A 27,209-nucleotide genomic window follows, 5' to 3' on the forward strand; every position below is an offset into this window, starting at 1 on the left:
AGCCTGACTGAATTGTTGTACTGTACACATTTATTGACATAATTGCAAATTAGTAGAATTTTACACAACTATGTTTTTTATATTCCTTTTCATTCTTTTTTCTTGTTACTTGCTTGGCTGCATTAGTGTTAATGCATGTCAAACAGACACCATAAGAAGTTAGAGTGGCGCACTATGTTGCCAATGGATGAAATGTATAAAATAAAGGGAAAAAACAATATCCAAACAATAAATGTGGTAAGAAGACACGTTATCCATCCTCTCCCTGCGATTCTCTGTATTTAGATCATGTCATCTTGAGGTCTCTGTCGGCATCTGCTGGAGTTTTAGCGCTACTACAGCATGTCTCTGAATTCTGTCAGGCACTTTGAGGGCCACCTACATGACGCCGTTTTGGGTGACGAAGGACCCACCAACGGCGGCTCATCGTTGATTTCCCGGCGTCGTAGGGAAATTATTTGTGCAAATGAAACTTTATCCACCTGAAATCTGAATCATCCTATTTCACTTGCCGGTAAATATTTTACCCTACACTTCTGCAGTTCGTCCGCAATCAAACGGTCATTGTATGCATGTAAAGTGTGCACCGGTTTAAGTTATATCGCAAGAAAAGAGTGGATAGCGTCGGGTTTAAGTGGCGCTCTTTATGAATGGGTTTCAGTCCGTTCAAGGCAAGTTCCTAAATTACCTGTTTACGATGGCTAATTGTGCGCACGGTTGTTGCCGGTTAAGACTAAAAGTAAAAGTTAGGCGATGTTGGTCCACATTGGTATTTGCATCAAAGGAGCTAAGTTAGCAAGCTACAGGACTAACAAGTATTCAGAATCGCAAACCAGCGCCAAGTTGCACCTCTGTTTGCTAAGCTAACGTTAGCATTGTTCTTCGGTCACCAGAATGTAACGTTTAACAGTGAGACCTCAAGTTCAGCCTGTGACCAGCAAGACGTTTAACCAGCCCTGTTGGGCACAGTGACTAACTCTTAATGGCTTCATTGTGACGAGTTTATTAGTTTTTTGGGGGTAGCTGATTTTTACACAGTGTTACTTCCTCCTCAGTTCGGCTCAGTTGGAGGATCCCTCTGAAATAAGCAACACACTGTCAAGCATGGAAACATTTAAAAGTGATTGTGGGACTGAAACTGTTCACACAGCATCAGTAGACTTATTTCTTTCCATTCATAAACCCCTTCCTTTGTTTTTCCCTACAGTTTTGAGTTGGGCCTAGTGCTCCGTTTGCAACCCCTGAAGGACCTTGTGGGGAAGCCTCAGAAAGGGAGCCATGTTTCTGTACAACATCACCCTACAGCGTGCCACGGGCATCACTCATGCCATCCATGGAAACTTCTCAGGTGAGATCGCTGCCTGCCCTCTTTCTCTCTTTGGTTAGATTAGTCTTTCCATGTTTTCCCCTCACCTCTGTCATCAGATCTCATCTCCATGAACAGTTAGACTAGGGGTCCCCAAGGGTGAGTGGTTTGTGGTGCTTCTCCTGTCCACATGGCAAAGTCTCCCCGAGCAAATCACAGAGCTCAAAGTAGCTCCAGATATGTGTACAATGGTTTTCCTTGTCAGATGTGCAGGCCTTTAAAAAGATCACATGCTTCAAATATCACGTAAATCACGTAAAGTTTAATTTATTGGGTTGTAGGATCTTCTAACTGCATTTCAAGTTTTAAATCAGTATTAATGACAGCTGTGGTTTAAAGTTAATGCATGAATGGGAAGCAGACTTTCATGAAAAATCCTGGTAAATCGTGGGATTTCAATCTGCTGTTTTCAACCATGATTGACGACGTTCTGACGTGAAAGGCAAACGGTGTTTCTTTCCAGTCGATGGTTAAAACATGACACGTGTTGAAAAGAGATTTTTTTTTGTCCCTCGGTAGGAACGAAGATGCAGGAGATTGTCGTTTCCAGGGGAAAGATCTTGGAATTATTGCGGCCAGATGCCAACACAGGGAAGGTGCACACTCTGCTCACAGTGGAGGTGTTTGGCATCGTTAGGTCCCTAATGGCCTTCAGACTCACTGGAGGAACCAAAGGTATGTAACCAAGGGTGCAAGCACTTAAATGCATTGTGTTTGTGATGACAAACAGGGATGATATAATCATAATATTATATATGATATATAAGTCAACCCTCAAAAAATGTATTTTTTCATTCAATGGTTGCTTTTCTCGACATGGACTGAAGTATGTGCATAGTTGGCTGCCATTTTTGCATTTTTTCTTTATTTAAGGGGGGTGGTCTGATGATTAGATGAGCATGTCTGACCACGACTTTGTGGCATCCATGATTAATAGCCTGATAAAATTCAAGGGAAAACCATCTTATGTATGTTGCATTTATGCATCTTTATATGTTTGCAGATTACATTGTTGTTGGAAGTGACAGCGGGCGCATCGTCATCCTGGAATATCACCCATCAAAAAACATGTTTGAGAAGATCCACCAGGAAACGTTTGGGAAGAGTGGCTGCCGCCGCATTGTCCCTGGACAGTTTCTGGCTGTCGACCCAAAAGGCAGAGCAGTTATGATAGGTATGGAGTAGCATCATGTTAAGAGTTAAAATGTTTTTGTCAATCGAATAGCAGACCCGCAAAAACAGAAAATGTCATTATCTGCTTCCGGTCATGTCAGATGAAGTTGTTATAACTCCAAAACATGGTAAAATGTGTTGGTACTCACCTTTTACATACTTAGACCAGAGACGGTTTACTGTATGTAGTGCAGTGCATTACAGGACTGTAAATGAGCAGCGTCAACACAATGAAGAAAACTTAAATTGTGCAAAGATATTTGATACTTAAATACAAAGCAGGAATTGATCAGAAAAGGTCAAAATCAAAAAGGGTTGCAGCCCACTTTGATGTGCCAGTATTATGAAGTGTTGATACACTGGTGCAATTTTCAAACAATGTGTATGTTCGAGTCTTAAAGGACAGCCATGTTTATTAAAACTACATTACTGTAAGTTAAGTATAAAATAAAAAATGATTATTAATTTGTACTTTTTAATGTGTTTTGCAATCAGAATTTTAAAGTTTTTCTCAGGCCAAAACTGGGAATATCTGTACGTCTGACTAATACCTGGAGCAATCATTGCATCCCATAAGGTTCTTATGCAATGAAAATGTTGTTCACTACTCCAGTAAATAAGACAAACCAGAGATAAGACCTGGCAACATTCTGCTCTGCTCACAGAGCCCTTTGGCTCAGCTATGAGCCAGAAAGTAAACAGCAATGCTAGCAAGATTCAAATAGCAGTAGCAAACAGTGACAAATAGTAAAAAATAATTTGACAATATGTTGAAGAAAGACTGACCAGCTAACCAGCCATGTCATTGTCCCCAAATCACTAGACTGTCACGAACAAATGATGAGTCTATGTGTACTTTCAGCTGCAGCCTGAAGTAGTGAATTGAACAGCCAATGTGATCGCTTCTGTGATACAAAGTCTCAGTTAGTTCAGAGGGACAGTCTCCACCCTGTTGTCTTCAGAGGATGGGGACCTGAGGGACTAGACGCTGTTGCTCGTCTTGCAATAAATTGAAAACACACTTTGCTTCCCTGTTCCTATTGTTACTCCTTTTGTGATACATCCTGATACTATGTAGCCAGGGCATTATTGTATCACAGTGAACAGTTTCATTGGAACTACCTAGTAGACATCCTTATGAAATACTAATTGACTGAGTCCAGTATTCACCCAGACCGTGGTTCAAATGAAGTTAAGTGTTTTGGATGCCCTTTGTCCCTCCCCTGTCCAGGAGCGATAGAGAAACAGAAGCTGGTTTACATTCTGAACAGAGATGCTGCTGCAAGACTGACTATCTCCTCACCGCTGGAAGCCCATAAAGCAAACACACTGGTCTACCACGTGGTAGGAGTGGACGTCGGCTTTGAAAACCCCATGTTTGCCTGCCTTGAAATGGACTACGAGGTAAGGTCATAAAAGATTGCACCTTCAATATAACACAGTGTCTTGCGTTGTAGATGTGATGAGTTTGTCATGTCTCTTCTCTGACCATCACTGGAGAAAGATTTAACACCTCTGATCTCGGCAAAGAACTTCATTTTTAAAGTGGGAACAGATCTGGTTGCGTGTTGTGTCACCATTTTCCCCCCATTGTTTAATTAGTTTGAAGTTGCCACCATCCCCATAGTGTCGTAGGCTTTATGGTGCCTAACAGTGGACTTACTTTGTGCTTTCCAGGAAGCCGACAATGACCCAACTGGAGAAGCTGCCGCCAACACACAACAGACGCTCACCTTTTACGAGCTGGATCTCGGCTTGAATCACGTGGTCCGCAAGTACAGCGAGGCTCTAGAAGAGCATGGAAATTTCCTCATCACTGGTAAGTGTTTGGGCACAAACAGTCACACGCACCACAGAAGAAACGATAGTTGTGTCACCTAACACACCTAACTAAGTTTTAACCAAGTGCCTAAAACTCATCAAGCAGAGACGGTGGAAATGAAATTCAGCCGGAAAGATCTTTAACCTTATGTTTTTGATTGGAAGCCAAGTATGGGCATGGTTATACATCCTTTGGTGTGTGTAATCCACTGATCCTCTTTAATCTAAATGTTGGAGACGTGATGAGTTTGTCATGTCTCTTCTCTGACCATCCCTGGAGAAAGATGTAACACCTCTGATCTCAGCACCAGTTCGCCAAGACAGTAACACATGTTAAAGATCAGGTTAAAGCAGCGGAGGGAAACCTTGGACTGTAAAGCGGAGCCAGCTGTCTTCAGTGCAGTCAGTAACGCATCCTACTGAAATTCCTCCCTTTTGTTCCGTAGTTCCTGGTGGTTCCGACGGGCCCAGTGGAGTTCTCATCTGCTCCGAAAACTACATCACTTACAAGAATTTTGGAGACCAGCCTGACATTCGCTGTCCCATCCCACGACGCAGGGTGAGTCCGAAATCCAAGCAATACACACGAAAAACCAAGATTCCTAACCCTTGTTGCACTTAGTCAACTCTGCCACACACCTCCTGTGCTGGTGTTGTGAGTATCGTTTACTTCAGCCTCCTACGAGCATGGCATCAAAACGTGACACTGGTCTTGATTGTAAGGATTTATGATATCATTTAATGAGCAGTAATATTGTAATCCAGCCACAGGATTTCAAGTGGAAGGATATTTTTCACATTACACCCACGTCACATTTTTTTTAATGTGTGTCTGGTCACTTTTTGTCTCTGTGTGCATATTTATTTTTGCTCTGCTCCCTTTCCCCCCCGTCATCTTCCTCATTTGTCCCATCCCACAGAATGACCTGGATGACCCAGAGCGTGGCATGATATTTGTGTGCTCAGCCACCCACAAAACCAAGTCCATGTTCTTCTTCCTGGCCCAGACTGAGCAGGGAGACATCTTTAAGGTTACCCTGGAAACAGACGAAGAAATGGTGAGCAAAGATTATGGATGGATAGAGACTGCTGCGCCCCTCCGCCACTTCAAACCAACATGTAGCCAACAACTAATTGAGTGTTTAAAGGGATCTGTCTTGTTCCTCAGGTCACAGAAATCAGACTGAAATATTTTGACACGATCCCAGTGGCAACAGCCATGTGTGTCCTCAAGACTGGCTTCTTGTTCGTGTCTTCAGAGTTTGGAAACCAGTAAGTCATTTGTCTCTCTCAAAGTTAATCTGTATTACCCCTGACATACTAAATAACTCTGGTACTTTTCTTCGTGGGCTTGAAAACCTACAGAATATCCTCAGCTCGGTTTGGCGCCAGAGTTACTGTCTCTTGATCTTTTCCTTTATATTTCCTTTATATTTATTCTGCTTTCTTTTTCCCCCCTCTCAAACCTCCATTGCTCATGACGTGCTGCCTTTGCTTCCTCTAGTTACCTTTACCAGATTGCCCACCTGGGCGATGACGACGAAGAGCCAGAGTTCTCCTCTGCAATGCCGCTGGAAGAGGGAGATACCTTCTTCTTCCAACCCCGGCCCCTCAAGAACCTCGTGCTGGTGGACGAACAGGAGAGCCTGTCACCCATCATGTCCTGTCAGGTGAGTGTGGGTGGGTTTGTGTACACGGGGCCTCCTGTAATAAAGAGACTTGTTTGGTTTGGACATTTCAGCACATTTGTCTGCGTGGCTCAGTTTCTCTTCCTGTTTTTGACAGATTGCCGATTTGGCCAATGAAGATACACCCCAGCTGTATGTTGCCTGTGGACGAGGACCCCGGTCTACTCTGAGGGTCCTTAGACATGGACTGGAGGTACACACACAACTTAAACTGTAACATGCAATAGGCGGGCACAAACACTGCTGGCTTAAAAGCGATGAGGTTGTTTATGTCTCTTCACTGAATAAAAGCTGAAGAGTCTGTCAGTCGTTCTGATTTCATTATCAACACAGGATCTTCTGTGTGTGACGCTCCGTCATTCACACATGGCACCAAACAATAGACCGTTTCACAGCAGAAACAGCGCAGGTATAAATGATAACATTAACAATGGCTCCATTCCATTAAGCCATGCCAGTGATTGAGCGAGCCCAATTCCAAAGCCCTGGAACTATCTAACCTAAAAGGAATGCAGCCATCGTTATCAATTCCATCCGTGCTCTTCCTGCACTCGCAAGTCAAAATGTCTGCTGTGAAAAGGGCGTATTACTGTTTGAACACTGGTTGGTAGGCATTTCTGGTTCTGTACCTGTTAAGTCTGAGTACAGATCACAGCAGTGAGTAAACACCAGGTTAAAGTCCTGTCAGAGAAGACAGCTCTACCCACTATAAATGTTGTGAATCTATCACAACAGAAATTCCTCAGTCAGATTAGCTTTATACTCAAGAAAACACCTGTGTTATTGCCGTCCATTTCACGCAGATGAGTACAACGGCTGTGTTACACTCCGGCTGCTGCCAAATCGCAGACGATTTACACTTTGTACTGCGTCTGAATGCTTTCTTTCTTTCTTTCTTCTCACAAAGTTAAGAATAGTGAACGTAAATATTCAGCTGTAAAGTGAATGTACTCTTAATCTTTATGAGGCTGTGTCTTTGCGTGATACATGTGCAGTCAAGAGGTTTTTGTGACAAATTGGTGATTAGAATTATACACCAATATATTTTATTTAATCCATCTATGTATATCATCCAGAGTATGCATGAAAGAGGCCGCAGAACATCTGTGGCTCAAGCTTACAGTGTCATGATGAAATATGTGATATTTGACGCATAAAGTCCTCTCCGCCCCCTCCCATCTCCCTTGTACGTTCTTTACCTCCTCCCCTATCTGTCTGTATCAGGTATCAGAGATGGCTGTGTCTGAGCTGCCCGGTAACCCCAACGCTGTGTGGACCGTACGCAGACATGTGGAAGGTAAGAAGTTTCCCGCTCCAGACGTCTATTTTTCAAGGTCTCGTAAACCAAATTTACTGTCTGTCAAAGACCCGCACCAATAGAAGCTGGGATTTATGGGACTGTGGATGCAGATTGACTGTTCGCCACAAAGCTGTCAGAATGAATGAATTTCACTGTTTGGATTTCTTTAACTGCTGAGTCTGTAAACCTTTCAACAGCATCATAAACATGTTAGATATAGTACACAAAGTTGGATTTGATGTTCTAGTTCTTACTGTTTGTGTTAATTTTGTTCAAGGGTCCACCCTTATTGTTACATTTAGATTACATTATGCCCTAAAATCAGGTAATCGGTCACTCTTTTGAAAATGTTTTGTCTGTTTTCATTAAAATTGGCCTGTTGGCTCATTGCCTGATTTCAAGTCCCTACTTGAAGAGCATTTCAAGTTCACCTCCTTCTCTCTCTGTCTCTCTTTTTTTTTTAGTCATTGTTTAGTCTAGCATTTGCGCTTTTATGGAGTTGAAGGGCCTCAATGTGTGTGAGCAGATGTTCAGTATTTGTGTCCATCTTAGTGTTGGTGCATTTTCTCTTCCGTTGACATTGTTTTGTGCAAAAGTGCATTTCCCAGAAGTCACATAGGTTTCACTTTTTGTCACACATTTCCACCACAGCTGGCATGGATCAGTCGTTAGATCTGTGTTGTGTAAGAGAGTGCGAGTGTGCATGTGTAACGGACAGGATGGAAAAACAGCATGACCGTGACTGTGTGTGGTCCTCTGGGACAATCTTCAGGCCCTGGCTGAAACAAAATGTGAAACATGGTTCTGTTGTGATATTGGTCTGCCTTGTTTTATCTAAAAGTTGAAAAACTGTTGTCAGGAGTTTCCTGTTCAGATCAATGTCATAATGAGGTGGAAGATGTGTATTTAAAAGTGTTTTCAAAGTGCAAACCTGTGCATTTTAATGTCACGAGTTTCCCAATAGATTTAGTCATATCAACTTTTAAATTACGAGGGCAGTGCAGTACAAAGCCTTGTATTGAAACAGCACTGCTTAATTCTCCTCCGGGAGAAAAACATTCTTATTCTCATTGTTGTTCTTTTTTGCAATTTGATTCACACAGGAGAGAACCTAATGTGTTGTGTTAGTTACATTGTTGACTTGCTGAACTTGTATTTCTTAAGGAGAAAAAAGGTCAAGGTCCTAAGTAGATCAAGATCACACCTGCCTCATCTGTCTGCAGGAAACACATTTGAAGAACGTTTTAGAACATAAATGCCACCCAAAGTAGTTACATTACAAGTCTAAATCCATTGCTAATTATGTAGTACATCACCCTGCCGTGTCCTTTCAAGCTCTGTACCCGCTCATTCAGATAATTTTCTGTCATTTATTCACCAGATTTAGCCGAAGCAACTCCAACTCCATTTTTCTAATCGGTACTTTTTTTCTGTAATCCTTTTGTCATTAGACGAGTTTGATGCCTATATCATTGTGTCCTTCGTGAACGCCACTCTGGTTCTGTCCATTGGGGAGACGGTAGAGGAAGTGACAGATTCTGGGTTTCTGGGAACAACTCCCACTCTCTCCTGCTCACTGCTCGGTGAGGATGCCCTAGTGCAGGTGGGTGCAATGGTCCTTTTAACAGCATCGTCATCCATTCATGTGATGACGCTGTATAATTGTCTGGATTGTGTCAAATAAGAAAGTCACATGGTAATATCAACAATTAAACCACCCTAACCATCTTATTTCTTCTATGCTTTCCCTCCCTGCTTCTCCGTACAGGTTTACCCAGATGGTATCCGCCACATCCGAGCTGACAAGCGTGTGAATGAGTGGAAGACTCCCGGCAAAAAAACCATTGTCCGCTGCGCTGTGAACCAGCGACAGGTTGTTATTGCACTCACTGGAGGGGAGCTGGTCTACTTTGAGATGGACCCGGTAAGAATGTAGATGTGTTTGTGTGCACTTGCATATCAAATATCAAAAGTATTTTAGAGTACATTTACTGCAGAAGACCCACATACCCAACTTTCAACTACGTTCCTTTTAAATTTTGTAGCAGTACAGTTTTTGCAAAATGCCAAAATAAAATGCCACATTTTATGTTTTACAACAGAGGCCTTTTGCCACCAATCAGCAGAATCTTATTGATAGTTTCATTGGACATCAGTTCATTGGACAGTACTTTCATACTTTGGAAGTATGAAATGTGCCGTATAAATAACACTTGAAACACCAGCTGAACTACAACCTCATATGTCCGCACAGTTGAAGTGATGATATAGGCTTCTTAATTGTATATACAGCAGAAAAATTGAGAAACTTAAATGTGTCTAAACTAATATTGATACTACGAATACTTAAACTGTATCAGTCTCAGTATAATAAACAGGGAGGACTGATGTGATCTCTTTAGTTATCCTGTCGCTCTCTGTTTCCTCCCTCTGTAGTCTGGCCAGCTGAATGAGTACACTGAGCGGAAGGAGATGTCTGCAGACGTGGTTTGCATGAGTCTGGCTAACGTTCCACCTGGTGAGCAACGCTCCCGGTTCCTTGCCGTGGGGCTGGTCGACAACACCGTCCGAATCATCTCCCTGGACCCTTCGGTATGAACAGAAACACTAGTTTGTAAATTAAATAGACCAATTGGCACAAAAACCAACACCCAGCACTCTGACACATTAAGATGAAATGTTCTGTGCTTGCCTAACCCAGTCTAAAGAGTTGATTATTGTCAGCGGAGTGAAGTACTGTTGCAGTTGTACTTTTGCAACTTTTACATTCACAAGAGACCTTTCTTTCTCTACTTCAGAATGAGATCAACTGTTACTTTAAGCAAACCTGTCTGACTTTACCCTTCAACTAAAACAAATGACCAAACTCTAACCTAAATCCACAAGAGGGATTAAGCTGAGCAGAAGTCAACGGCCCAATCCAGGATATGAAAAGACTTGCTGTTTAGACCAATTTTTTGTGTTGGCCAATTTTAAAGTGTTTGACACAGGTCAATATTCTGAAGACAGGGAGAAAAAAAATTATGTTAGACATAAAAATGATATGACACGAGGAACAAAGCTCCCATGTGGGTGTCAAATTGTTCTTGAGAGAGGTCCTAGAGGCAGTAAGGAAAGCTGTAACCCAGGCTTCTGGGGGATTTTGCTTGATTTATTTGTGTATTTTGAGAATGTGGTGTTAGCCTGACATGGATTAAGTTATGACCTGACATGGATTAAGTTATGACATATATGGTGTTATATATTATATTTCAGTGAAGGAGTCATGCACACAGCTATTGAGTAGATATATTGTATGTTCTGTGTGCTGAGATGGTCTTAACCATGTCAATCTTTACCTTGTTAGGACTGCCTACAGCCGTTGAGTATGCAGGCCCTTCCAGCCCAGCCGGAGAGTCTGTGTATTGTGGAGATGGGAGGCGTCGAGAAACAGGATGAGCTTGGAGAAAAGGGAACCATCGGCTTCCTCTACCTCAACATAGGGCTTCAGGTATTCGCTCTCTTTCACCAAACTGATTGCAGAAACGTTTCAATCTGGGAGAGTGCGCATAAGACGGTCATATTCACAGTATATATGGCATCGACTCAGATTGGTCTTGTACTTGGTGACAGATCCAAAAGGAAAACACTAAGTAATAACAAGTGATCATATCAGTGTAGAAACTGTCTTGAAGGCCACCCAGGAAGAACATAATGGCGGGACATCGCGATTTTCAATAAGTCACTGTTCTGAATCCCATATAATTGTTCTGTGAATATCTGCAACAACCTTTGAAGTCTAACTAGAGTGGATGGTTGAGTGGAAGTTTTTGCCTATTTACAGTTATCACTCTTGAGGACTAATGTGACAATTTATCAAGATGTTGATTTTAGCCCATGCCATTTGGTAATCTGTGTGTGTGTGTGTGTGTGTTTGAATCCCTTTCTCAGAACGGCGTGCTACTGAGGACTGTGCTGGACCCAGTGACGGGTGACCTGTCAGATACCAGAACACGCTACCTGGGGTCACGACCTGTCAAACTCTTCAGAGTCAGGATGCAGGGACAGGAGGCTGTATGTGACTCAAAACATTTCCATATGATCATGCTAAGAATGATAATATAACTTAATTACAGAGTGATACATTTGTTTGCTCTCATACAAGTATGACATTAAAAAACTAAACAATCTAAACACACAATTTTGAGCTCTACAAAACTGTGTGAATGTTTTACTTTTGGCATCTTAAAGACCACATGATCATGCAAACCTCGTGTCCCTTCTCACTAACAGGTGCTTGCAATGTCCAGTCGCTCCTGGCTCAGCTACTCGTACCAGTCTCGCTTCCATCTGACCCCTCTGTCATATGAGACTCTGGAGTATGCCTCTGGCTTTGCCTCCGAGCAGTGCCCTGAAGGCATAGTGGCCATTTCCACCAACACGCTGAGGTATGGATACAGACTGCAACAGTTAGACACATCTACTTATAACTAATCATCACGTTAAATCAGAAAATACTGAAAAAAAATTGGTAAGTGGCACAAAAAGTCTAAAGGCTGAACAGCGATGCATTTTTATTCTATATGCCACAGAGTTGTTTGTCTGTCTCTTAAGAATCACAGTAAATATGTACGGGTATACGATCGCACCACAATGCCTGATAATGTGTGACGCATCGTTTTAGTGTTGTGATGGTGGTCTGGAAAAAGAACAGAAAACCTAGGCTTTCCTGTACGACCTGCAAATTAAGCGTCTGTCTTCGGACAGCCAGAACAGCTCAGTGGAGAACGATGAATGCGTCCTCACCTCTCAGGTTAAAACTAATTTCCCTCCCTTCTCCTCCTCTCTCCTCTTCTCATCGTCCGGCAGAATCTTGGCTTTAGAGAAGTTAGGAGCCGTCTTCAACCAGGTGGCCTTTCCTCTGCAGTACACTCCCAGGAAATTTGTGATCCACCCGGAGACCAACAACCTCATTTTGATCGAGACTGACCACAATGCCTACACCGAGGCAACCAAAGCTCAGAGAAAGCAACAGATGGCTGAGGTATGAAGTGCATCGTCAGTGAGAGGATGGTGACGATCCCTCTGACAAATAAGCTGTTTTGTCAATTCTTTTTGGTTCCTGCAATAGTTCAAGTGTGAGTCATGGGCTGTGCAGTATCTCAATTAAGGCCTGCAGCTGCTGTTGGTCTGGTATATTATGCTGATAAAAACATTTACATGAATTGACCAATTAATAATGTCATGAGAATAGGACTCATCCAGAGCCTCCATGGAGATGAGAAAGAGCTGGCTGTGAGCTTTGGTTTGTTAATGGGGAGAAGATGACTCAGGCTGGTCTGGATGCAATCATTTTCAGCTGACCCGCTTTGTCTTCCGTTGCTGTTGCCTCTGCAGGAAATGGTGGAGGCCGCTGGTGAGGATGAAAGAGAACTGGCTGCTGAAATGGCCGCTGCCTTCCTCAACGAGAATCTCCCAGAAGCCATTTTTGGTGCACCCAAAGCTGGAGCAGGACAGTGGGCCTCACTGGTGCGCCTCGTCAACCCCATACAGGGTTCAACGCTGGACCAGGTTCAGCTGGAGCAGAACGAGGCTGCGTTCAGGTGAGCAGGTTCAGTGTCATGGCTTCGTACAAGTGGAAAAGTGAAAAATTGATTTCTCATGTGGAATGAATCAAGGTGGATAGCAGATGGATGGCAAAGTGTGAGTCAAAGCAGAAAGGAAGCTCAGGGCCATAATTGGTAGGTAAAAGGTTAGGGATGCACCCTTGAAGCCTGGTTCTGATTTCGCAAGAACCTGGAGTTGTTTTTTTTATTTAACGTTTTGCAGTTATGTGATATGCGCCTTAACCATCAGGCTTTTGGAGTATCCCCAGACCCTGGAGTGTTTTACAGGTATGTTCTGTTGTCGGTGCTCGAGGAAACGAGAAAGTGAGATTAGCAAAGTGGAAAACATGATTAATGGTGCATGCAGCCTCTCCTCCCTGTCTTTTTCTCTGTGCTGGTGTCAGTTTTGACAGAGCAGGGAAGGGATGAGCTCCACACACGCAGCGAGCAGAAGAGGGAGTGACACTGGGTCAAGTTTAGCAAGATGCATTTTACTGGAATTAATGACAACTCTGCTCGGTACTGTGAGTGCAATAAAACCTTTGGGAGTAAAAAGCTATTAAGAGTAATCTGTCAAGACGCTTGTCTACAGTCGTTCATCCATAGCGCGCTTGTTAGGCTGGTATCTATGCAATCTTAAGCAAATGTGTTATGTGGTTGGCCATGTATCTTAAAAGTATCAGGGTGGCTGTGCGTCCAGAAGGGTTTTTTTTGGGGGGGGGGGGGGTTATTGGTGTTTGCAAGCTTTGTGCCCTGAGGAGTGCTGTAGCGTCTGTCTGGATGGTGTGGAGGAGCTCACGAGTTAACTTGCCTGCAGACACTCCACTTAGTCTGGGTTTACTTCCCCATAACTTTCTCTAGTGCTTCCATTCAGCTGTTTTTCTCCAGGGTTAGGGTTAGCCTGTCTCATTAATGTCACTGGACTCGTCAGCTTGAACTGGTGGTTCACTGTGCGTGATCCCTCGGACATTCCCATACTAAACATTGGAGAAAACATTATCGCTAAGTAATTGCACAGCTCCACCGATATTTGGGCAAAAGACAAGCTGTAAAAAGTGGCAATCATGAGTCTGATCTACACGAGGAAAAGTGACATTCTTCCTTGTTATCTCTTCATTTCAGACTCTGGCTGTAAGACAACTGTAGTGATTAATATCATTAAAGACAAATATATTGTTTTCACACCATTACCAATAATCATATTTGTTCCTTTACCTCAACCAGTTATACTCATTTTGCTGACAATATATGCATTTACTTAGAATACCCCTATATTTTTACATTTGATGTTTCTATTTATCGCAAAATCTGCCCTAAATTTGATTAAACGTTGATATTAAAAAGTCCTAAAAAGCAGCCCCATCTCCCAAACCAGCCTTACCTGCAAGGTTGTGATTCCACATTAGCAGAGGGTGAATGACAGGATGAATAAGTGAGTCTGTTTTCTATATTATATTCTTCTTAAACTTCAGTTTCCATAGAGCCTTTGCTGCTATAAAGCTTGGTGTCACCCCAGTTCTAATTGTGTTAATTTTCCTTTACAGAAATAAAAAAATAAGAGTATGGATAAAGCACTGGACCAGTAAGCATGGTAGCATTGTTAAAATCCTAACGATGCCCATCCTCAGTGTAGTTCATGGGCCATTCTGGCATGTCGCAAGCAGAGCATTTGAGTTTCTAAAGTTTAATAAGAGGACATGTTTGTTTAGAGATTGTTGTAGTAAAGCTTTAAGTGTTACGAAAAGACTCCTAAACCGCAAGAGTAGAGATTAGAAAGGGTAAACAGTGGGGTAAAAGGGTAAAAGTGTACCTCTGGACTGTTCATCGTGTGAAACACACACACACTTAATGATGAAGAAAAGGTTTCACCTGACACTGTGTTCTAGCTGTGAAGTGGTGTGTGGTTGAGGTAAATGAGTGGTCCTGGGCTGTGTCCTGTTTATTAGCACAGTGACAGTCGGCATCCGAAACCCTTCCTAATAAACAGAATTTGACAAGCAGCCACAGCTTTTTTTTTTCTCTTTTGGTCTGCCAATCTTTAATCTCTTAATTCTATTAACTTTTTTTTTTTAGCTGTTTTTACATTTTATCATTTGGATTCACTTTGCTTCGACCCAGCTCTGTTCTATGTGTTCACATAAGCTTTACTCTACGTGATATTATTATTAGGTCACTTTTACTCGCTTTTGCTGCTGTAGCACCAGAATTTCCCCCCGGGGATCAATAAAGTCTGTCAGTCTGGATCATTATCAGGACAAGTCAGTATTCACCTTCCAGCAATTTTGATGTTCCCCTTATTAACAAGATGTGAGTGGAATCCATAGAAAGCATTGATGAGCATCACTGTCTTAGATAACTGAAGGTTTTTTTATGGTCAGCAGTGAATATTTCTCAGCAACCTCAAAAATATGCCAAACACTGGCAAGTTATATTTCAACAGGACTTTCCCTTTTGTAATGCGTACTGCCGTCTCTTTGTGGTCTGTGCGTGGTTAGTATCTTACATGGAAGTCATGGTAGTGTGTCTTTTTCTTCACCGTCCCCAAATGCACGATGTTTAGTGATACTGAGGAAATATTGCTGTAGTTTCTTTTGTGTCATTTGTTGTTAATTCTCCATATCTTTTAGTTCCTTTAGTTCCCAACAGAAGAGCCCCCATCTCACACCTCATGTCTGTCCCTTTTGCTGTGCTTGATATTTTTCAGTGTTGCAGTGTGTCGTTTCACCAACACAGGAGATGATTGGTATGTGTTGGTGGGTGTTGCCAGAGACATGATTCTCAACCCCAGATCAGTGGGCGGCGGGTTTATCTACACCTATCGCCTCATCGGTGGAGGAGAGAAGCTGGAGTTTGTGCACAAGGTGAGTTTGACACCTGACTGAACTAAAATGAATAGATGTTTAGGTTACTGACAGAATTCACCACTTCAAGAAACTGGATTGCAGCTTACTTGTTGATTTGCTCACACACTCATTCACTTGAAGCCGACAACAGAAAAGCAAAAACTAACGTTTTTTGCAGATGGCGCAAGTGCAAACAAAGTTAGCAGCTGCTGGTTTCTTCTTGTATGTAGGTGGCATGTTCACACATTTTTAAGGTCTAACCTGTTGCAGCTGTTACTGATCTTGCCAATAGGTGGAACTGCAGATCCAGAACCTGGAGGTCTGCAGCAGGGTGGTTTCTGTGACTAAAGCCTGACTTTGCAAAAATGCACAGTGCAATGGAGTTAAAATGAAAAGCAGCCAATGTGACAGCCACCATACTGATGTCAGACACCTGTGTGTACACTTTTTTTGTGTGGGGAAGTGGGGTCATGTCACGTGACTATTTAGTTTGTGGGAAATGGTATTAATTGCCATGGAGGACAGTGCCCTGTTATTGAAATAGATGTCAGCAGGTCACAGTTTAAGATGGATTCTAAGATAAGAGCTGGACTCCAGCGAGCTAAAGGACAGGCAGGACAGCCTTCAGTGATGTTTGACACTAGACAAAGATGCCAATGGCCATGCACTGCTGCTGGGCAATTCCCCCAGAAACTCGAGCAGGGTGGAGGCCATCAGGAGGAAACACCCCACGTGCATCTGTTACCTGATGTGGATTAACAAGGGAAGTGAGTCATGAGTGTTGTATTGCACAGTGGTGTCAGTCACATTAGAGGAGTTTCCCAACCACTTTCCCAACCACTTTACCAGATCTGATATTCCACATGAGTCTATCTGGTCTAAAACACATTTTTTTTTACTGATGCACACACAGAAGGCAGATTATGCGGACCCAAGTTGACGTACTCTGGTACACGCCAGTATGCACAATATGATGACACATTTAGTACAGTAGAGTGCAGACCAGTGGCAATACCATCACTGACATGCGGAGAGTCACAGCCATTTGTGTGCGTGCTAATGTGAACATTGCCAGTACACACTTTGGTTCTGAATATTGACACTGCACCGATGGACGGTCCAGCTGTGTTAACTGTAAAACAACCATAATCGAGCACACGCACACAAAGGAAAGCCCTGATCTGAGTCCTAAGGTTTACATCAGTTGTCATGTCATATATTTCAATGAACATTAACGCAATTGTTTATCATAACATTGTGAATTTTCTTCCAATCAACAGTTTCACAATTTATTATTGTCATTACTTGTTATGTGGAAAAAATAATCCCAGTAAAGCAGTAAATTGATCTCCGCTAAACAAAGGATGACAGACCTACCTTTTTGTGAAAGACTGCAGCCTTAACAGGAAAGCAGTTTTTCACAACCTCCTTCAAAGACGACTCAAACATTTGCACTGACCAAACGAGATCTAGTTTTTACTATTGCAGACTTTGAGATAATTTCCTCCTTAGGTGTGATCAAAGCTCAACTTAGAGGAGTTGCTCTCAAAGAGCTTATGTGAGGTGTGCCACCCAAGAGGTTAATGCAGCAACCCATTAAACCTCCATCGTGGAGGTCTCCATGATCAGATAAAGTCACCATATGTTTGCCATGCCATCGTCTCTGGCTTAATGCTGTGTGACAAGATTTATGTTTGAACAGGACAAATAAGCTTAAACATACATGAACCCACTGACCCATTTGAAGGCCATAGAAAGAATGCCGACTTCAATCGCTTTATCTGGTCCCTTAGCGACCTCATCCCCGCTGACCATTTTAGAAACAGTGAGGAAGAGGAAAAACGCACCAGAACGTCTACGAGATGCTCTTAGAGATTCTCCAGACACATTTTGAGCTGTGACCACTGTAATCTTGTTTGAAAAATATAATTGATCAAAATGCATTCTGATGTTTGTAAAGGGTAATGACTCTTTGATAGTCATGAGTCGTACCTTTATTTAAAAAAAAAAAAAAAAAAGGCAGCTACTGAATTCCATAGTAATTTTTAAGTCATGATATCCAAAACTAATTTTCAATCATGCTTTTTGATTTCCATTTCTTAGACAGAGTAATGGAAACCTGCATGTTATCTAATTCAAGCTCATCAGCATGGTTTCCTATCACAAGATTTTTGTGTGATAGGTGTGAGTGATAATATTTCCTTCTGTGGGTGCCATGTGAAGGACAGGAAGGTGATACTATGCAGACAGGTACATGATATTTTACAAGAATGCTACACTTTATTTGTCCAGTAAAAATCCAACATTACATGATGCACACCTGATGTACCTGATGTAAGGAGAGGGAGTTGAAAAACAACTTCTACAAAGGGCCAGAGCCACCTTCTGCCTTCACTGAATCAAAGTTACGGCCTAAGAGGGCTCTCGAGCTTCTGGCCAAAGCTGTGTTTTGTGACACTGGACCCTTCTTTAGAAAGTCTTCTACCTTTTTTTTTTTTAAGGAATATGGACCCTTTCTGTTAAGATGAACCAGCTGCATCTCGACTTGCATGTCTCCCTAAATGCTGCCTAATGTAATCTGATAAGCTGTGTTTTTTTTTTTTTTTTAATTCTTTGTGTTTTGACCGGCAGACCCCAGTCGAGGATGTGCCTTTGGCTATTGCTCCATTCCAGGGTCGAGCCCTGGTGGGAGTTGGGAAACTGCTTAGAATCTACGACCTGGGCAAAAAGAAGCTGCTACGCAAGTGTGAAAACAAGGTAAGGGCGGGATCCAAATACACACACGTATGCAACTCATGTGCTCTGTGAGCTGTAGATGTACTTCATAAAGTCACAATGTGTGTAAAGCAGAGCTGCTTAAAAGCGCTGCATATTATTTCACTGTGTATGTAATGGTGCCTGCAGATTGGTGACCTTGTTATTCCGTGAAGATAAGTAAAACCCTTTTTGTCTAAACAGAAACAGCCGTTGCATCATGCTAATCAATCCCACCAGGCTCCATTGATAAACATGTATTTTATCGTGAACTTACCTCACAAAACACTTGAGTTGCTGGCTGCCTCGATCAGTTTGTGGTGTCATTGCGTGACTTTGTTTTTTAAAGGGTTTGTTTGGATCAAACAGGCCTGTTTGCAGCTGAAGCCTGAGGCGATCTTCTGGACCAATGCCAAAACTTTTTGTATCTGCAAGTCATCTTAACCTAAAATATGTAAAATGGGGCCCAAGTTTAAAAATCCTTTAGCTCTAATCAGTCCTGTCTGTCCATCCTGATGCTGATATGTTCAGAAGTGCATCTTTTTCTCTCTGTTTGGGTCTCCCATGCACACCATCTACTTTCTCGCAGCTTCTCACCTAAATGTCTTTTAAAGAGGATAAACATGCCTCGAGCCGTCAGAAAATACAGATGTATGGCTGTCAATCTTTAGAAATGCATCATTGTTAAGAAGCCAACTTCCGCCTGACGCCGACCTCCTGATTAGCCAGGGAGAACATTATCTATATCTCACTGCATAATAAGCTTAGTCTCAGTCTGCCTGTGAAATTGATGCAACAGCTGCCACAGAAACAGTTGTGATATTAATTGTGAAGGTAAAACTGTAAAAAAATGCCCATGACTGAATATGTTGCTCTCCTGCCATCCTTTCTTAATAATGATGCGATAAAAGAAGCTGGGATACAGGTAGAAGCAGTATGTCAGAGTCAAGCTATCTTTACCTTTAAACTAAATCTGTGGATAAGCTCAACTCGTTTGCAGGTACATTTCCATAGCGATGAAACTGATCACTGGCTCTTTCCTCCTGCAAACACAAAGATGTTTCTATCTGCACGACAGCACTGGTTCAAATGAGTTGAATTGTTTAATTCAATGATAAGTTCCCTGCTTTTCCATCTCTTCCTTTGTAGATTAGATGTAATTCTGAATTCAATTTCAATTGATTGAAAGTAAAGGTGTAAAGTTTTGTAAGGACAAATTATGATCTGACTGTCAAAAGTGCCTGCGTTGCTGGAATGTTTGTTCTTCCAAGCATCAGTGATAACTGACCTGTGAGAACCTGGTCACATTCGTGTCTGAGACGAGAGGTCTTCTATTTGCAGGGACTTTGTGTTTAGGGAGTAACAGTTGTGTCAATGGCAGTTCTCTAAATATATGCTTCAGAGTTTCTAAGCATTAGTGTCACTGAAGAGCAATGTTTTGGTGAGTTTTGACTTATGTACATGTTTGTGTGTACATTTTTACTAATTGCAGAGAGTGGTAATGCAAACTCACAGGCAGTAGTGAAAAGTGTGCTGTTAAAAAACAAAACAAAAAAGACAGCAGTCTGTAGTTGACACAAATGACTTCAGTGTGCAAAGTCTTCAAAGTTTGGAAAAGGCAAAATTTTACCAGATATGTTTTCAGGGTTAAGAGTAAGCTTGAATTTGGATATGTTACTTGAAAAATGTTTGATTTTCAACATAATCTGATGTTTTCATCTACACAATCAATCATATAAACATTGAAATCCCACTTTGAGATGGTGGAGCGTCAGATAAATGAGAAAGGACTGAATGGGTTGCCAATGAGCGCTACACTTCTGTAATGTAAGAATGTAGATATCTAAATATACTGAGTTTGTGAATTTTACTTTAATTGATTTACCACTAGATACAGAATTATACGTTTTGGCAATTGCATTTTAAAGTAAAAATGTAGATGTGATGAGAATGGCTTTGGGGGTCTGGAAATGTTTGGTCTAGGTACCTTGAAATTGCTTGAATTTTACACCTGAGCTGTATGAACAGGAAAATGAGGTTTCAAATGTTTTATGAGGTGGGAAAAGCATTTGCCACGATTGTGTCACAGTTCTCAGTGCTGCTCATCAAACGGGTGAAAGAACAGGGCTACATAACATCATGTCTCCCCTGTGCAACATAAGATTGTCCTCGACAGTGTGCCTGGTGTGTCTTTAAAATGTACTTTATTGGGTGTGTTTTATTGCTCTCCTCGTTAAGCATGTTCCCAACCTGGTGACTGGCATCCACACCATCGGCCAGCGTGTGATTGTGACTGACGTTCAGGAGAGCCTGTTCTGGGTGCGTTACCGACGCAACGAGAACCAGCTCATCATCTTCGCTGATGACACCTATCCACGCTGGGTGACCACGGCCTGTCTGCTCGACTACGACACCATGGCCTCTGCCGACAAGTTTGGGAACATCACCATAGTAAGTATTGGGGCAGGGAATGTTCGGCGTGTCTGAACTGTATCGAATGAGAGAGAAGAAACACAGTGGAGTACAACGTGAAATACAGTACACAGTATGTGATGCGTCAGATTAGGAACCATGGCTTGTTTATAGCACTTGATTCGAACGTCAGCCCCAACTGTGACACACAACACAGCTGGAGCCCAGCAGGACTGATGAGCTTAAGGAATTCATCTTGATTTTGTGTTTAACTTTCTCAGGTGCGTCTACCCCCCAACACCAGCGATGATGTGGACGAAGACCCCACAGGGAACAAAGCTTTATGGGATAGAGGCCTCCTTAATGGGGCGTCACAGAAGGTAATACCGTCCTCCTCCAAACCATCCGTCCTTTAAGGCCTCTCTCGTCGGGCGTCTCCTTTTAGAAGCATGTCATTGTCATCTCTAGGATATAACGAAGGTACCAGTACCTGAGTGAAATGCAGGAGTTCTGGTTCTCTGTTTCACTGGTAATGCTAGCAGGTGTTGTCAGAGGAAAAAAAGTTAAGTAAACATGGCTTGTCGAGCTTCAGGGACGTTTTCAGGCTTGTGCTGAGGGTCTGGACCTAAATTTACATTGATTACAAAGCAAACAGATTACAAACCCATACGACTCTGCATACAATCATGATGGAACAGCCAATAAAGCTCAAGAACAGTCAGACCGACAGTCAAATGTTTTTATTGCACTGCTGGACTTTTGGATGTGCATTTTCAGTCTGACAACTCAGTCCCTCGGCATGTATGAGTCAGACCGAGAGCAACAGGAAATAAAGACAGAAGAATGTTAAAACAGTAAAATGTCACTTAAGGCTTCAAGATTTGTTTCAGGAAGAAACGCTGAGTTTTCTGCTGATGCAATGCCAGGAAAGTTTGAATGATTCAGGCCGGCTCCTGCTGTCCGGCCTGTGCAGGACTCTGGCCTGATGCACTCATGTGCCTCCTCCAACTGCCAACACACAGGCACACACACAGACTGCATAACACCATCAACCACAGGTTCAACCGTCTCACAAATCCAAGTGTGTGTATACACACACACACACACACACACACACACACACACACACACAGAAAGATTGGAGAAACACAGTATCACTCATCCCATATTTAAATTCTGGTCAAAAACTGTTTAGGTAGCAGATAGACTGGGAAAGTCCCTCAAATGTAGACATTATGAGTTGGTCCCAGTTGTCTTTGCGACACAGTGTTTGTCAGCTATTTCTGCTTCAGTGCACATTGATTGAGAATTTCGGTTGAGTTTGAAAATGTACTGTGTCTGTTTTTAGATGTGGGTGTGGATGCCTTGATTTATCCAAACTTGTGTGTGTGTGTGTGTGTGTTAGCATCTGGCTGGATGAACTTAATTATCCATACATGGCTAGGCTAAATGCAGTCTTACATTGAATTAGATGCATTCCGCTTTTATTTGATTAATTTATCTCAAAAGATCAAGGTCAAGGAGACACAGCTGTCTGTTGAGCAAAATGAAAGGGTCGACTGTCTCAGCCCCAGCTGTCATACAGTGTGCGACTGTGATTTCTGTCATGTTGTTTCTGTGTCTCTCTCATTTTTATTGAGTTTTATTTAGTTTCGTCGACATGACAAAATCCACATACTTGTACTGTCAAAAAAAGTTATACAGTTGAGGTCAAAAGTTTACATACGCCACACAGTGATGCACAGACATGGGGATAAATGATACCCTGGCTTGCACTTTTTGTCCCTGACTGAACGAGGAGACCAATTTAACTTTTGTTTGTCACAGACTGACGCGCTCCACAGTAATTCCATCTGCTTAGTGTTGAATTCCTCACCTTCTCCCCTGCAGACACAACTTCATGTGTATTGTGTTTAAATGACTGTTTGGTGCTCTTCCAGTTTCGCGCCTGTCGGACACAAGTGTTGGACCAGGACCTCGACACTTAAGAGACAAAAACGTCTAGAGAGTTTTGTGTTGGCCTTTGTTGGCCGGATGTGACATTTCCACTGTGTTGTAATCCCTCACAGCGGAAAAATGTGCACCATTATTTTAACATAATGGGAGCAACAGTTTGTGACCAGCATGTAATCAGCCCAGATTTAATCTCTGAGGAAGGTGGGGAATGACATTAGGGCAGCCTCAGTCAAGCACCACACCACTGCAGATGTTTAATTGTGGCCAATAAAAAGGGCCAGGGGTGTGTCCAATACTTGATTTTTCTCAAATGGAAAAATCAGATCTTTGTATAACATGCAATCCAACCGAGTGCTCGCCAAACACAAGCAACAGAAAAGACTAAAAACGAAGGAGGGGCTCTCTAGCAACACCAATAGTGGTCTGTCTGTCTGTCTGTCTGATCACCACTTTGGTCCGGACTGAATTCTCTCAATCACCATCGGATGGATTGGCACCCAATTTTGTACAGACATTCATGGTCCCCAGACAATGAATCCTACTGACCTTGCTGATCTCCTGACCTGTCCTCTAGAGCCATCATGAGGCTCACGTGGTTTTGAGTGACATGTTTAAATTATTGGACAAACTGCCATGACATTTGGGACAAACCTTCAGTTCCCGTTCTGGATGAACAGTGAAAACATTGGTGTTCCTCTGACTCATCATCTGGTCAAAATGTAGCTTCGTTCAATTCTTTGGTTTATGACCAAATACCTGCAAAACCAGTGGCATTCCCATCAGCCTCTGCCGAACGTGTTACGATGTTAGCATGCTAACATGCTAAACTAAGATGGTGACCAGGGTAAACATACCTGTAAAACATTGGCATGTTGGCATTTTCATTGTGAGCACGTTAGCATGCCGACATTCGAAATTATTCCAAAACAACTGACACCGTTGTAAGTTAACGGTGACACTACATCCATTGAATGCCCGGCCTTGTTCATCTGTTCATTCAGCTTTGCACTGATAAAGTTGACAAAGCCGACAGGTTTGATCCTGACACCTTGGTTCATTTACGTATGCGTGTGTGTTTTTTTTTTTTTTTTTTTTGTTTTAATCTGTGTGTCTGAGGGTTTTGGCCAGAGCAATCAAAAACACACTTGTATTGTCTTATTTCAGTGCTCTGAGGTTTATAGTGAGCCTTGAGAAGCTTCGTGTGTCCCCTGTCAGGAGACATTGTTGTTGGTCTCATCTGTTTCCAATCAGAGGGAATCTGTGTTCTGTACACGTCTGGCTCAGCTTTGTCTGGGGCACCGAGTTTATTTCTTAGTCTCTTTCTTGGTCTCTTGGCGTCAGTGTCATGTATGTCCTATATGCAGTTGGCTCCGACTAATACTGAGGTTTCATTACTCCCCAATGCTGCCTTTGTATCCAAGGTACATCCTGGTTATTCCCTCTAATTGACAAAGCAGGTTTTTTGATGATTATTGGATTAGATTTGACCATCCGGACCAATTTCCTCTAAGTAGAGGATTATAGTGTGCGTTTTCTCTCTGACAGAGTCCACTGTTCTTGTACTTAAAATATACATGCAGCTGTCAGAGCAAATTATTTTGAGACCTGAAATGGCTTCATTGGCATGTCAGAAGAGTAGATATGATCAGATTTTTAGTGTCTTAGCTGTGCTCCTTGTTGCAGCCGTATTCAGTAGGGATGTCCTTTTCAAACAAAAATACTATTCGATAGTCACAGTGAACTGTTGGGATAATCTTTGAATAGTTCAGTTGTAGCCGCTGACGGAGTCAAGAGGTCACTGAAATGTCATTCTAGGCTTTCAGCACCACCTAGGTAAAAGTCAAAGCAGCTGTATGTGTTTTATTGATTATAAACCAGATACTCAATACGGTCAAGACAAGAACCAAATTAAATTGTATTTAGATTCTCCTCTCTCAAAAATAATTTCAGTGAGTAGTGAGTAAGAAAATAAAATATGACACGGAGAGGAAAGGTCAGATCAGTGCTCAGGAGCATTTAAGTAACATGTTTCCATCATTCAGACCTGCACAGCTGCACAGTTTAAAGGTTTACTGAAAGCTTTGGTTCTCACCTCTTGCTTTTGGCTCTCACACTGTATATCGTCTGCTCAGTATATTTCACTAATTATATGAAAATATATATATTTTTAAAAACAATTCAGGTCACATGTAATGGTACCAGACAACAAAACAAACCTGACTGTCTTTCCGCCTCTCTTGTTGTGTCTGCAGGCTGAGGTGGTAGTGAACTACCACGTGGGTGAGACGCTGTTATCTCTCCAGAAAACCACCCTGATCCCTGGAGGTTCAGAGTCCCTGGTCTACACCACTCTGTCTGGAGGCATCGGCATACTGGTCCCATTCACCTCACATGAGGTAGCGCACAAACATCCCCACTCACCACGGCGAAGGCTAATGCATCATTGTGACCCCCAGATACACACCCACATCACTCCCGCTCCCATTTGATGATACATTTGATTACAAATGTCATTGTGACAAATGTCACAAGGTCATTTTTGCTCACTGTACGTTTTATTGCTCTCTTTTTGTCCGGCCCTCCCATTTCCCCTCCTCTTAACTGTCCTCCTCTCATGTCTCTGTCTTTTTGTCCAGGACCATGACTTCTTCCAGCATTTAGAGATGCATATGCGCTCCGAGTTCCCTCCACTGTGCGGCAGAGACCACCTCAGCTTTAGATCCTACTACTTCCCAGTCAAGGTTGGTATCTGCTTGCTTTTGGTTTTTTAAAATATCTGCGTGTTTTGCCAAGACCTCTGCCATCTCCTCTGTCCATCTCCCTTCATTTGGACCATCAGAAACCAAAACATCTTGTTTTTTTTGTCTGCGTTTCTCCAGAATGTGATTGACGGAGATCTGTGTGAGCAGTTTAACAGCATGGACCCTCACAAGCAGAAAAGTGTGGCAGAAGAGCTGGACAGAACGCCACCTGAGGTCTCTAAGAAACTGGAGGACATTCGCACTCGCTACGCCTTCTAATCATACGTCTTCATTTGGACTGATACACAGATCCTGCTGTGCCACAGTTGCCCCTTTCAGGCCACGGATTGACGGACATGTATGGACTGTTAAATGGTTGACTGTGGGCAGACACACACCTGATTATATGTAAACATACCACATGATGTCACATGCTTATCATTCCCGTACGTTGCTCAATTACGATGCAGCTCCCATGCACCTCTTCCGTGCCATTACAAGTACATGCATTCAAAAGTAAACCTTGCCGTCATCCTCCCACATACACACTGACAACACTGACTCAGTTTCTGAGAATTTTTTCTGTTTCTCACACCACCTCTGTGCTGTCAGCAGAAACCACACACACGTGTAGTGACACAAAGCCGTCTTTACATAGAAACATGACAGCCAGTGGCTCTCTTTTGTAGCCACACTTGCCCCCAGTGATTCACAGAGCCGTGAGAACAGCATTCTCACATACACAACTGTGATGAGCATCATTCACACACACACACACACACACACACACACACACACACACACGCACACACAGCCGTGTGAACTGAATTCACACAAACACGACTGCACTCATCATCTTCGCCCTGCGAGTACATGCATACTGAACCCAGATCATCTGTCGTTACCTGTGAGAAAGTGAATCCATTTTATTTAAAGGTGTTTTTAGCTCTTGCCCTTAATGGACACGATGTGGAGAGAGCTTCTGGACAGAAGGCTCTTGAAAGCTGAGAACATTTTAGTATCTTTTATGTAGCCAAGAGGGTTTTTCTCAGCTCGTGTCCTCAGCAAAAAGAAACTAGCATGTTTTTGTATGGTCCGATTTTTTTTTTTTTCTTTTTTCTGTGATTTGTTTTAAATGTGATGCGTTTTGATTAGAATGATTTGTTATGATGCGAATACCATTGTCCAAGATGGTATTAAATCTTTCGTAGCCCCCTGCCCGACCTGTCAAAGAACGCGTTGGCCCCAGGTTCATTAGGGCATATTGCTCACTCACAACTGGGAACCAAACAGAAGCCGACCTCTAACCTGGTCGAAGCCTCAGGCCACACAGTTCAAGAAGTGTTGCCATACAGTGTCATTAGACGCCAGCTGAACTCAGACTAAATAAGTGGGTGGAAGAACACGAAGGTTTGCAGATGGGTGTTGTTCTTCTCTGTCCTGTAAATTCCCAACCTCAGCCACAAGCTCAGACATAGCATTCCTCAGTAGTCACTGAATCTAGGGGTTTGTGGGATGGGGGCAGTGGTCTGTTTTTGTAAATAAAGTTGTTGTTTTTTGTGCTTTATAA

The 27,209-nt window shown here is 42.5% G+C and overlaps 1 protein-coding gene across 1 annotated transcript; it reads left to right on the forward strand.

Annotated features, from left to right (window-relative positions):
* The first annotated feature begins 415 nt into the window (after window positions 1-415).
* Window positions 416-27,209, forward strand: sf3b3 (splicing factor 3b, subunit 3). Its single transcript, XM_070830635.1, has 27 exons — window positions 416-514; window positions 1,208-1,348; window positions 1,886-2,041; window positions 2,370-2,540; window positions 3,771-3,943; window positions 4,217-4,358; window positions 4,807-4,919; window positions 5,281-5,418; window positions 5,529-5,632; window positions 5,865-6,030; window positions 6,146-6,241; window positions 7,273-7,345; window positions 8,800-8,951; window positions 9,117-9,272; window positions 9,785-9,940; window positions 10,695-10,838; window positions 11,279-11,401; window positions 11,621-11,775; window positions 12,197-12,371; window positions 12,725-12,930; window positions 15,638-15,794; window positions 18,408-18,533; window positions 20,769-20,981; window positions 21,224-21,322; window positions 25,151-25,294; window positions 25,535-25,639; window positions 25,778-27,209. The coding sequence occupies exons 2-27, from the start codon at window positions 1,279-1,281 to the stop codon at window positions 25,916-25,918; spliced, it is 3,654 nt and encodes a 1,217-aa protein (XP_070686736.1). The 5' UTR covers window positions 416-514; window positions 1,208-1,278; the 3' UTR covers window positions 25,919-27,209.

Source organism: Pempheris klunzingeri, chromosome 5 (genome assembly GCF_042242105.1).
Source record: "Pempheris klunzingeri isolate RE-2024b chromosome 5, fPemKlu1.hap1, whole genome shotgun sequence".
In the NCBI taxonomy this organism is placed as follows: domain Eukaryota; kingdom Metazoa; phylum Chordata; class Actinopteri; order Acropomatiformes; family Pempheridae; genus Pempheris; species Pempheris klunzingeri.

What these genes read in the sequence shown, in the direction of transcription:
- sf3b3 (XM_070830635.1), top strand. Translation starts at nt 1,279, where the DNA reads ATGTTTCTGTACAACATCACCCTACAGCGTGCCACGGGCATCACTCAT. An exon ending in GAAAGCAACAGATGGCTGAG is followed by an intron (nt 12,372 to 12,724) that starts GTATGAAGTGCA and finishes TTGCCTCTGCAG; the next exon opens with GAAATGGTGGAGGCCGCTGG. An exon ending in AGTTTGGGAACATCACCATA is followed by an intron (nt 20,982 to 21,223) that starts GTAAGTATTGGG and finishes TAACTTTCTCAG; the next exon opens with GTGCGTCTACCCCCCAACAC.